Consider the following 12,164-nt stretch of genomic DNA (forward strand, 5'->3'; position numbering starts at 1 on the left):
ACAGTCCAAAGATGTGGTAAAGGTGTATTAGGTAAGCTAAATTGTCCATATGTGTATAAATGAGTGTGTATGGAGGTTTCCCAGTGATGGGTTGCAGCCGGAAGGTCATCTGCGGCGTAAAACATATGCTGAATATGTTGCCGGTTCATTCTGCTGTGTCGACCCCAGATTAATAAAGGGACTAAGTAAAGAAAGTAAATGAATGAATGAATAAATGAATAATAATAATACAGAAAAAATAATAATACATTTTCTGTCTTTTTCTGCCACAAGAAAGGTTGACTTGATCTACATCAAGAATAAAAAAAGCAAAAAAGCAGAAAAAGATTGCAAATAACTGCAAATTTGCAGGCAAAGAAAAGTGCGAAACAGCAAGCTGTTTTCTGTAAAATAATTGCCCTTCATCAGTGCACAGGGGAAAAGGTCCTGATTATGTGGAAAAAAAATAACTACACTTTGAGCTCTAACAAAAGCTGATCACATTTGTGTGCCAAAAACTCCTAAATACTGCGTGAAAACTGCAAGAATGGTTGAAATAACTGTGGAGCAGATGAACAGATGCGAACAGCCTTGCACAATCTAAGAATATCTTGCACAGTCATTAACGCTGATGTGAAAAATGCAACTCTAATTGATTTAAGTGTTATTCTGTGTTGTGAGCTTACAAGTAATCACTACAGTTTGCTTTTCATGTGCTAGGGCGTCATGACAAAAACCTTATAGCACGATATTCAGATGAAAACAAGAATATTAGTCCTCTAGTGTTTTTTTTGGGGGGGGGAAATTCAAAGCAAGACATTTTTCACAGTATTTCCTATATTAGTTTTTCTTCTGGAGAAAGTTTTACTTGTTTTATTTCGGCTAAAACAAAAAGTTTAATTTTATAAAGCCATTTTAAGGTCAATTATTAGCCCTCTTAAGCAAAGTATATAAGCAATAGACAAAAGCTACACAAAAGCTAAACAAAATAAGCAAAAAAAAAAAGCAAAAAAACAAGCAAAACAAACAAGTGAAACAAACAAGCACAACAAAACAAGCAAAACAAAACAAGCAAAACAAAACAAGCGAAAAAAACAAGCAAAACAAAACAAAAAAACAAAACAAAACAAAAAAAGATACAAAAAAGCTAAACAAAACAAGCACACCAAAACAAGCAAAACAAAAAAGCAGAAAAGCAACCAAAACAAAACAAAACAAGTGAAACAAAACAAGCAAAACAAAAAAGTGAAACAAATAAGCACAACACAACAAAACAAGCCAAACAAAACAAGCAAAGCAAACCAAGCATAACAAAACAAGTGAAAAAAAAACAAGCAAAACAAGAGAAAAAACAAGCAAAACAAAACAAAAGTGAAACAAAACACAAAAAACAAAAGAGCGAAGCAAAACAAAATAAAAAAAATTATACAAAACAAAAGCGAAACAAAACAAACTGAAAAAACAAGCTAAACAAAACAAAACAAGTGAAACAAAACAAGCGAAACAAAACAAAAGTTAAACAAAACAAGTGAAACAAAACAAGTGAAACAAAACACAAAAAACAAAAGAGCGAAGCAAAACAAAATAAAAAAAATTATACAAAACAAAAGTGAAACAAAACAAACTGAAAAAACAAGCTAAACAAAACAAAACAAGTGAAACAAAACAAGCGAAACAAAACAAAAGTTAAACAAAACAAGTGAAACAAAACACAAAAACAAAACAAAACAATTTAGTCAAGCCTATAAATTGCACTTTAAGATGAATACTTTATACCTCCAAGTATACTAGAAAATAACTAGAAAAATAGTAATAGTAAAAAAAAACTAAAAAGAAATTAAAATACATTTATTAAGCCATAAAATAAAAAAATAAAACAATTTTTAATAAAACTAATAAAAATAAAATTAAATATATTATAATAAAATAAAATAAATAAATAAATCAAATCTAACAAATTTAAATAAAATAAGTAAATATATTTTACAATGTTACCATGGCAAAGACTAAAAAATGGTTTATTGTTTAAATTTGTTAAAATTGTTTAAAAATATATTATTATCGCTGTTAAACAGCATTTGGAAAATATTTAACAATTTTACAGGAGGGCTAATAATTTTGACTTCAATTGTATTTCGTCATATTCCGCACACTATTAAAAATAAATCTTATTGCCTTAAATTTTATTCAATCAAATCTAAATTTCTAGTCTCAACTTTAGCCAGCTTTCACAACATTAGTCAATCTGAATAAAAATATTAAATAAAATTGAAAATGATTTCAAATATGAAGTAAAAACTTTTAAGTTAAGGTAACATAAAACATTAATTTCCATGACTTATCAAAAAGTCATTTTTTACAGTGCAGCCCCTTGCCTTTGATTCTGTAGCTTTCTGTTTATTGTGCATCGGTAAAAAGAAAAAAGAAAAAGTGTAAATAGCATCATTAAGTGCTGCATCAGCTCCAGCAAAGACACGTTCAGCCTCACAAACACATCCGTTCTCTTAAATGCATCTGTGCATAATGCTGCTTGTTATCTGTCAGTCGGATTTAAAGCGAGATAAAGAAGACAAATCATCGCTTCAAGTCACGCCAACTCAGTCTGAGGAGCGATTTACAGAATGGTTATTGTGCTAAAGCTTCTTTGCAGGGACTATTAGAGGCCTTTTTAGCTGGGATATCTGTCATGCGGCAATTATTGGACAAGGCTTAGCAATTGTGGGAGGAATTTTTGGTGTATGGGTTGCACTAAGTCCGTCCGATATGCTTTACTGAAGAACTTGGATTTCAAATATACAGCCTTAGGCTTAAAATAACTCCAGCTTCGAACAAAAGAAAGTGTGCCGTTTGAAAGATCGATGGAAAATCCTCCAAAACGCTTCTCTTGAAGTTCAGTAAAAAGATGCTGAGGTTTTATGTTCGGAGGAACTTTTTTTAAAAAATCATAGGTGTGGATTTGAGTCAATGTATAAAATGTGTTTTATTCTACACACACAAAAAAGACTTTTGGTGCTTGTTCAAACTACTTTTTTTTTTTAAATGAATTGAAACAACCCAATTAGGTTTTTCAAAGGGTCAATTTAATTGTTTTAAGCTCAATCTATTTAAATTTGTTAAAACAATTTAACTTAATAGATTAAAAAAGTTAACTTAATAGATTTGTGTTGGGTTAACGTGAAGGAATTGTGTGGAACCCTGGAAAACAAAACAAAACAAAAGCAAAACAAAACAAATGTGAAACAAAATCAAAGTAAAGTGAAAGAAAAGAGAAACAAAATGAAACTAAAGTGAAACAAAAGCAAAGCAAAGTGAAATGAAAAAAAAAATGAAACAATACAAACAAAACAAAAGCAAAGCTAAACAAAATAAAAGAGAAACAAAAGGAAAACAAAACCAAACAAGAGAAAAAAACAAAAAGTGAAAAAGACAAAACAAAAGCAAAGTAAAAAAACAAACAAAAGCAAAACAAAACAAAAGTGAAACAATACAAACAAAACCAAAGCAAAGAAATGCAAAACAAAATAAAAGAGAAACAAAAGATAGACAAAACAAAGCAAGGGAAACAATAGCGAAACAAAACAATTAAAATGAAAAAAGCAAAACCTAAACAAAACAAGGTTAACAAAACAAAAGTGAAACTAAACAAGCAAAACAAAAGCTAATCAAAAGCAAAGCAAGGTAAAAGAAAATATAAAAGAAAAACTAACATTTATATATATATTTCTTTTTTTTTTTTTTTTGACAGGCTACAAAACAAACCACCGTTGTCCAATGACCAATCACTGCTCACCTTTCCTCCTGAAGGCGGGGCTTATGAGCACAAGCGCGGTGTTGATCTCCTGTTCTGATGATCCTCCATGGCTGCCGGTTTCAGACATGCCGTGATCTCCACACACAACTAGTAAGTTGGGCAGCGTCCCTTCAGACTCCTAACAAATAACAAAAAACCGATAAGACAAATGAAAATTAAAGACATAAATGGAAGAAAGGAGTTTACAGAATAAAACAAAAAAATATATAGTTCTAAAAACTAAATTTTGGATTTTCAAGTGGACTTTTATTTAGCAACATAGCTATATATTACATTGGCTTTGCTCATACTTTCACCTTCTACAGATTCAAATCCTAAATAAATAAAAATGCTTATTTAATTTATTATTTGACATCGTGTCATATGTAAGACAATCTTGACAATATTACCATGAAAATAAATGTAACAACCACCATAAAAACAAACCATATTTCCGCTGATCTTTTTTTTTATTTTTTATGACAAGCTCCACAAATAAAGGCAATTAAAAATGCTGAGTCACTTGCAGCCTGCAATCTGCCAGCAGTGTGCTAAAATAATAGCAATGCCTGACAGATGTGTCTTAAGTCAAGGTGACAGGAAGAGCAAATCATAAATTAGCTTCGAAAAATTCTAATATGTTGTTATGGAACAACAAATCACTGTCAAGCTAAACCGCCTCTCATGTTATTGCTAAGAAATTATAATGACCAGAAGCTTTTAGTGCTCCAGAACTAAGCTCTAAAAGACATCTGCATCCTTTATGTTGAAGAAAATAACTACAGTAAAAAAACTAAAAAAAAAAAAAAACTGAAAGTGTTTTACTGGTATCAGAAAAATTCTGAATCCAATTACCAATTAAAAAAACAATATACATACATATATATATATATATATATATATATATATATATATATATATATATATATATATATATATATATATATATATATATATATATATATATATATATATAGGTTGAAGTCAGAATAATTACCCCCCCCCCCTTATTAAATATTTCCTAGAGCAAGGAAATTTTCACAGTATGTCTGATAATATTTTGTCTTCTTGAGAAAGTCTTATTTGTTTTATTTCGGCTAAAATATAAGCAGTTTTAAGTTTTTTTAAATGCCATTTTTTATTATCCCCTTTAAGCAATTTTTTTACCGAATTTTTACAGAAAAAACATCATTATACAATAACTTGCCTAATTACCCTTGCATAGTTACCCTAATTTACCTAGTTAAGCCTTTAAATGTGACTTTAAGCTGTATAGAAGTGTCTTGAAAAATAACAAGTAAAATATTATTTACTGTCATCATGGCAAAAATAAAATAAATCAATTATTAGAAATGAGTTATTAAATCTATTATGTTTAGAAATGTGCTCTAAAAAAATCATCTCTCTGTTAAACAGAAATTGGGGAATAATAAATAGGGGGGCTAATAATTCTGACTACAAGTGTATATATAAATATAAACTAAACAAAAAAGCCAAACAAAAAAATAACAAAACAAAAAACAAAAACAAAACAACAACAATAAAATAAACAAAACAAAAATAAAACAAAAAAACACAACATAACAAAAAACACACAACAAAAATAAAATACACAACATAACAAAAAAGCTAACAAAAACAAAACAAAACAACAAAACACAACAGAACAAATCGAACAAAAAGTAAAACAAAACAGAAAACAAAGCAAAACAACAACAAAAAAACTAAACAAAAAACAAAACAAAAACAAAAAACAACAAAACAAAATTTGCAGCAAGTTTCTTCAGTTGTTTGTGCTGTGAGAATTTGCAACATGTGTGTTGTCAAATTGATGAAGATCGTTTCTTTATTTGCTGGTGTTTTTTGTAATTGCATGTGCTTTCTTAAACTGCAGAGCGTTAAGCTCTCTCTGCAACTCTATATAAGACTATGTCTTTAACAGCATCGTTAGCACTTAAAAGCGATGCTGAAAATGATTTTGTGCTTGTCTCTTCTCATCATCATTTACGCCTAAGGAATATCGTTAATTTCATTTCATTTTCGCAGTCCGATTTCCAAAATATATCAGGTATATAAATGGGGAAGGCAACGAAGCAAAGGCCATGGCTGTGTCTGTGCACGGATTCATGTTCTTGTGTTGACCAGTCAGGTCTTGCAGGTTACACAGAACGCAAATGAGAAACAAGATGTTGCGAGCTTCCTGTTGATCACATGACCTTCGCACGAAAACAATTTCAAACTGTGATTTTTTTTTTCTTTTCTTTTCAGTGAAAATTTATAAATACTTAAGTACTAAAGCACCGTCAATGGAGATCATTTATAAAATGCCAATAAAAGCGATTTCAGCAAGGAAACGGCTCGCACTACTAACTGGTTGTTAAGGGCCCCCTAGTGGCGGCAGGGCCCTAAGCAGCAGCTTAGTTCGCTTATAGGGAAGCCTGGCTATGTGTGTGTGTGGGACTAATTTCTTCCACACGTCACCCAAAGCCTTCTTTTTTTGTTTTAAATAGATTTTTGGACTGTTGTGGACTGCGAAATAACTTTAATTTAACGTGTTTGTTTGTCCATTTTAGCTTTAATACTACTTTGGTGAAGCGATACGGTCAATTCACACCTTAGAATGCTCATCAGCCAATTGAAATCAAGCATTCAACAGCTATGCGCTATAAATAATCATATTATTTTGTCAGCTTTTGTAAATTCTGCTGTGTGTTTGTGTGTACCATGTGTTTCTTTTTCAGACGGTGGAAGAGATGCTGCATTGCTCTCCTCTCCACTGGAGCAAATCACTGAGGTTTTAACGCTAAGCCGCAGGGACGTGTGTGAGTGTGTGTGTGTGTGTGTGTCTCCGTCTCTCTGCCTCTGCCATCAGGGACGCAGGGACGATCAGCTCTGTTTCACATCAAAGAGTCCGTGAGTGTGTCGGGCCACTTGATTCCCTCTGCGTTCACTCAGGGACGTACACACACACTCCAAACACTCACTCCTGCGCCTCATACCGACACACTCACAGCTGGCTGGCCATCGCTCCGAACGCTAACACCGTGCTAATGATGCTACGCTAACAACAAGTCCTCAGTTCACAGCGGTTCAAATATGCATGAGGCCACTAAACGTATGCTAATGACTCCCCTTTTCTCCCGCCCCGAGTTAATGCATGCTAATGACAAGCCGTGTGAGTAAAGCCATTTAAAACCCCGCCTCACTCATGGCCTTTTATCCCTCCAGCGGTGTGGGGAAATAATAGCATGCGCTGACAGGTGTGATTAAAGTCATGGCGGCGGGAAAACGCAAACGGTAAATTAGCTAATATGAAAATCACAATCTGGCCAAACACATCATCATCTAGAAAAGGCATGGATTAAGATTGATATAATATAGTACTGAATAAAGTTACAAGTTAATATATAAAAGATACAAGCTAATATACATTGCTATTTGGATATCTATTATGCTACTGTACAAAATAAACCTGATTTAATGTTCAAAAACCCGGACTTCTGCTGCATGTTTGAAGCATCCTCGTATAGTTGTACTGACACTATGGGCCCTATCATACACCCGGCGCAAGACATGTTTGCCCCAACGCTATTTTCAGCCCAACGCAACCTTAATTTAGCAGTTTTCCGACATGTTTGTGGACTGATGGGTGTTTCGGGCTAGAAAAGAAGTGTGTTAAGGCGCATTGCTGGTGCATTGCTATTTTGAGGAACTAAAACAGACTTCGCAATAGATCAGCTGAGAGCTCCTCTAAAGTCCAGCGCAGAGCACGTTAGTCGTGCGCATCGCTTACACATTGCTTAAAACAAGCAGGATGTACAGCAATACGCAAATATCAATTCAATTCAATGCAGCTTTATTTGTATAGCGCTTTTACAATGTAGATTGTGTCAAAGCAGGTTCACATAAATTGTCATAGTAACTGGATCAGGGTAGTTCAGTTTTTAGTGTTTAAGTTCAGTTCAGTTTAGCTCAGTTCAGTGTTTTTTAAAGTCATTACTAGGCCCACATGGAATCTGCACGCTCAGAATTCCGCAGATTTTCCACAGAATTCTGCAGATTTTTAGCCCATTATTAATTCTGTTTATTTACTTGAGTAAATGTGTAAATCTGAATCTATTCAGTTTTTATTCAGTAATTTATTACTTTTTATTTAATATATTAAGGTTTTAGTTATGATGCTCAGTTGGATACTCCCAAAATAATTCCGCAGAAATCCGCAGATTTTTGCCAAAATTCTCCGCAGAAATAGCAAAAAACGTCCGCAGATTCCGTCTGGCCCTAGTCATTACTGAGCGTCCAAACACTGAAGAGCAAATTCATCGATGCGTAGCTCTACCGATCCTGACCCATGCAAGCCAGTGGCGACAGCGGATAAATATCTTTACAAATAAAAAAAAATCAAAAGATTAAAATGTTCTAAAAATTATTATTTTCCACTTAAAATACCAAAAAAAAAAAAAAAAAAAACATACCTTCATGTCTTCTTTATCCCCAGGGCTTTTTCAGTTTATTCATGACAATTTGCTTTGGTATAATGTTATTATTTCTAATAGTATTATTTATTATATCCATATTTATATTTGTTTTATTAAAAACAAGCTTAGATTGTCCACCTGTTAGGTTTTGATTCATATCCGGCGTAAGAACAGCATGTGTGTTTGTTTATAACTGTTTTTTGAACACACTTCGTTATTATTGCTCATTTATTCGATTTCTGGAAATTAGAACTGAATTTAGCAATAGTTTAGAAATAAATCTTTGTGCTTAACAAGCTAAATTAATTATGTAGGCTACAACACCGTTTCCGAAAGAGAGAAAGAGAAAGTGAAAATAAAGGCCGAATGGAGGAGGCTTATTCTTTATCCTTGCGCTGCAGATGCTCTGTTTAACTCTTTTCTTGCTAGTGAAGCGCTCAGTTTTTCCACTTACAAAGTCTGCCATGTAAATAGCAAATGCGTTATGGCGTGACGCAAATGACTCTTAAAGGGAATGGGAGATGAGACTCTGATTGGTTTATTCTCAAAACACACCCCTAACTCATTAGGAGAATAAGCACAACCCTGTTAGACCATGAGCCGCGTTGCAGTGCGTATTTTTCTAGGATTAAAATAGCAAAAGTGGATTCGGACATGCCCTTAATGCTTTTGCGCCCTGCGCTTTAGACTATGTGCCTAGATCTTTAAAATAGAGCCCTATGTGAGTCTAGCGGTAAAATTTACATATCAATTTTACTGTCCTTTGTTTATTACAAACAAGCACCGTTTTTAAAAAGTTTTTAATTTGTAAAAGTCTTGAGGTGCAGATGATCACACAGAGTTGGAACAGATCTTTTAATCTCAGTTTCTTTGCAAATCCTAAAAAAAAAAGTTGCTACTTGGGTTGATAAGGCTAGGAACTGCACTCTTATTCTGACGTAATAATCACGAAAACTTTTCTGCCATACCATGAATGGAAATAAAGTAAGCAAGGCAGATTATTTATATGCATTTGAATGCATCTGAGACGATGGGGTGGCGCAGTGGGTAGCGCCGTCAACTCACAGCAAGAAGGTCGCTGGCTCTCCGTGTTGGCGTGGGTTTCCTCCGGGTGCTCCGGTTTCCCCCAGTCCAAACACATGCACCATAGGTGAACTGAATAAACTAAATTGGCCATAGTGTATGTGTGTAAATGAGTGTGTATGGATACTTCCCAGTACTGGGTTGCAGCTGAAAGGTCATCCGCTGTGTAAAAAATATGCTGGATAAGTTGCCAGTTCATTCCGCCGTGTCGACACCTAATGAATAAAGGGACTAAGCCGAAGGAAAGTGAATGAATGAAGAATGGAGTTAAGATACGCAGACATGTACACAGCGGCCTCTGGTGGATAAACAAACATAGCATTTAAATAATGTTGAAATATTACTGTCAAGTCTATTGGTGTGGAAAAAAATGTCAAAAATAATAACAGGAAAAAATAAATAAACACAAACCTCTGTATTACATCATAATAAAACACGTTCCTAAATTGTCAAATCCTGCCTGAATGTCTATTCGGTAAAGGCTCAAGTACAGCCACCTATAAAGGGCATTTTGGAGGTCCCACAATGCCTGTTAGTTTGTGCCATTTTTAAAGCACTCAGTTTTCTGCAACGAGTCAGAAATAAACATCACATCGAGCTACAATAATGGAGATGGATGAGACAGTAACATAGTGTTTATATCACAGAGTTAAGGAGGATAAACAACAGCCAACAAAGCAAAGAAAATAAATAATGTGATATAAAAATTCCCTCCTTCATAAGGTGATTTACTGTTACTCCCTGTGTCTTATCATGAAAACGCATTGAAAATAAAGTATTTGCCCTTGTGATTTAATAGCAGAAAGCTTAAAGCAGCACAAAACTAATAAAGAAAGGCGACACTAAAAGCAGCTTTAAAAAAATATGATTCAACATCAAGCCGCCTCTGGGAGCTCTTTTAAACAGCAGAGAGATTCAGACTTCATTGCGGAAATGAGCGCAATAAAATAGAGATGCGTATGAATTTATCAGTATGATTTGTAGAGAGAAGAGTGTGAATCAGGCCCGCTGTTAATGGAAGAGCTGAATGTTACGTAAAAGCGCAGAATTGATTTCTGACTTCAGGATCGAGTGATTTGGTTCGAGGAGCAAGCTGAGAGAAAAATGAATAAAATGTGGAAATGGGATAAAAAAAAAAAGGTAGACGAATAACAGATGCCACCTGCCATTTTAATAGCACCGCGGGCAGCTTTCAGAAGAAAACCTGAGGAATTACACACGGCTTAAATGAATAGTTGAGCCAAAGTGAGTCATTATTTATTCAATCCTCACGCCGATCTGAACCATACGACTCTTTCTTTCTTTTGTGGGAAATAACAGGTGGAACGCTCCTTTCTAATTGTAATCTTTTCCATCTAAATAGCATTTGTATATGCACATATTGAAAAGTGGCCAGCCAAGATGGAATAAAAAGGGCTTATAGTTAATAACCGAGACATTTTAAGTTTTTATTTTTAAGAACTGCTGTGCACGAACCTCGTTTGACTTCAGAGGACTTCATATAGTTGTCAAGTTGCCATCTCTGAGATTTAAACAAGTTTGCAGTACAAAGTAAAACAAGCATAGCAAGGTAAAACCAAATGAAATGAAATGAAATAAAATGAGATGAAACAAAAAGAACCAAAACAAAACAAAAAAGCAAAACTAGCAAAGCCAAACAAAAAAAATATTAAACAATCAAAGAGAAACAAAACAAGTGAAACAAGACAAAGTTAAAACAAAACAACTGAAATGAAAAGAAACAAAAAACAATACAATACAAAACAAAATAAGATAAAAACTCATACAAAACAAAACAAAAAACTAAACAATTAAAAGTGAAACAAAACAAGCAAAACAAAACAAAAAGAAAATCAAAACTCATACAAATCAAAACATACAAAATGAAAAGAAACAAAAAACAAAACAACTGAAATGAAAATAATAAAAAAAACAATACAACACAAAATAAAACAAAAAGAAAATCAAAACTCATTCAAGACAAAACATATAAAATGAAAGGAAACAAAAAACAAAACAAATAAAATGAAAAGAAACAAAAAACAATGCAATACAAAACAAAACAAGCTAAACAAGAACAAACGAAAAAACAAAACAATCAAAGCTACACAAAAACAAAACAAGCAAAGTGAAATAAAAAACAAAACAAAGTGGAACACAAGCAAAACAAAACAAGAAAAACTAAACAAAAAAACAAAACAAACAAAGTTAAACAAAACAAGTGAAATTAAAATAAAATAAAAACTCATACAAAACAAAACAAATTAAATGAAAAAAAAAGCTAAGCTTAAACAAAAAACTAAAAGCAAAGTGAAACACAACTAAATAAAAATAAAATAAAAACAAAAGTTCTTGGAAAACAGTTTTCGGAAGACATTCAAATAAAAATCTAGTTAAAAGTTAGAGTTTCTGAAACCCTACCCCTATATTCCCTTTTCTTGAAGAGTGCCCAATATGTCCTAGGAGCTAAGTTTTTTTTTGCAGTTTTTGTTTTGGCAAATCCACCAGAGGCCGTTGTGTTCAGTTTTTCAGATCTCAAATCTCAAATTTGCGCCTACTGTTGCTGCGTTATTCCATCAGAGGACGCTGTCGACTGACTGACTGACCGATTAACTGACCCACCCTCCACCCTCCCTAAACCCAACCAATAGTGTTTTCAAAAGCAACGATTGACCAGCGCCCACCCACTTCCCTAAATCCAACCAACAGTTTTAAAAAGAAATCCAGAAAAAGAAAAGCCCTTATATGTTTTTGTAACAACATTTTCAGATTTCACCACATTCTCACCCTGTTATTTACTTGTTTATTTTAATTTTTGGCTTTTGTCTTACCTG

General features: G+C 33.3%; 1 protein-coding gene across 7 annotated transcripts in view; it reads right to left on the minus strand.

Moving 5' to 3' along the window:
- The window catches only part of pigg (phosphatidylinositol glycan anchor biosynthesis class G (EMM blood group)), a 218,338-nt gene that overhangs the window by 155,090 nt on the left and 51,084 nt on the right, over positions 1-12,164 (minus strand). For all 7 annotated transcript variants that reach the window (XR_012390142.1, XR_012390141.1, XM_073922448.1 and 4 more), the window contains exon 5: positions 3,770-3,908. Coding sequence is in view for 5 of the 7 variants with exons in the window: in XM_073922448.1 (XP_073778549.1) it covers positions 3,770-3,908 (139 nt within the window). In the remaining 2 variants the exon portion in view is untranslated. The remainder of the gene's footprint in view (positions 1-3,769; positions 3,909-12,164) is intronic.

Source organism: Danio rerio, chromosome 14 (assembly GCF_049306965.1).
Source record: "Danio rerio strain Tuebingen ecotype United States chromosome 14, GRCz12tu, whole genome shotgun sequence".
NCBI lineage: Eukaryota > Metazoa > Chordata > Actinopteri > Cypriniformes > Danionidae > Danio > Danio rerio.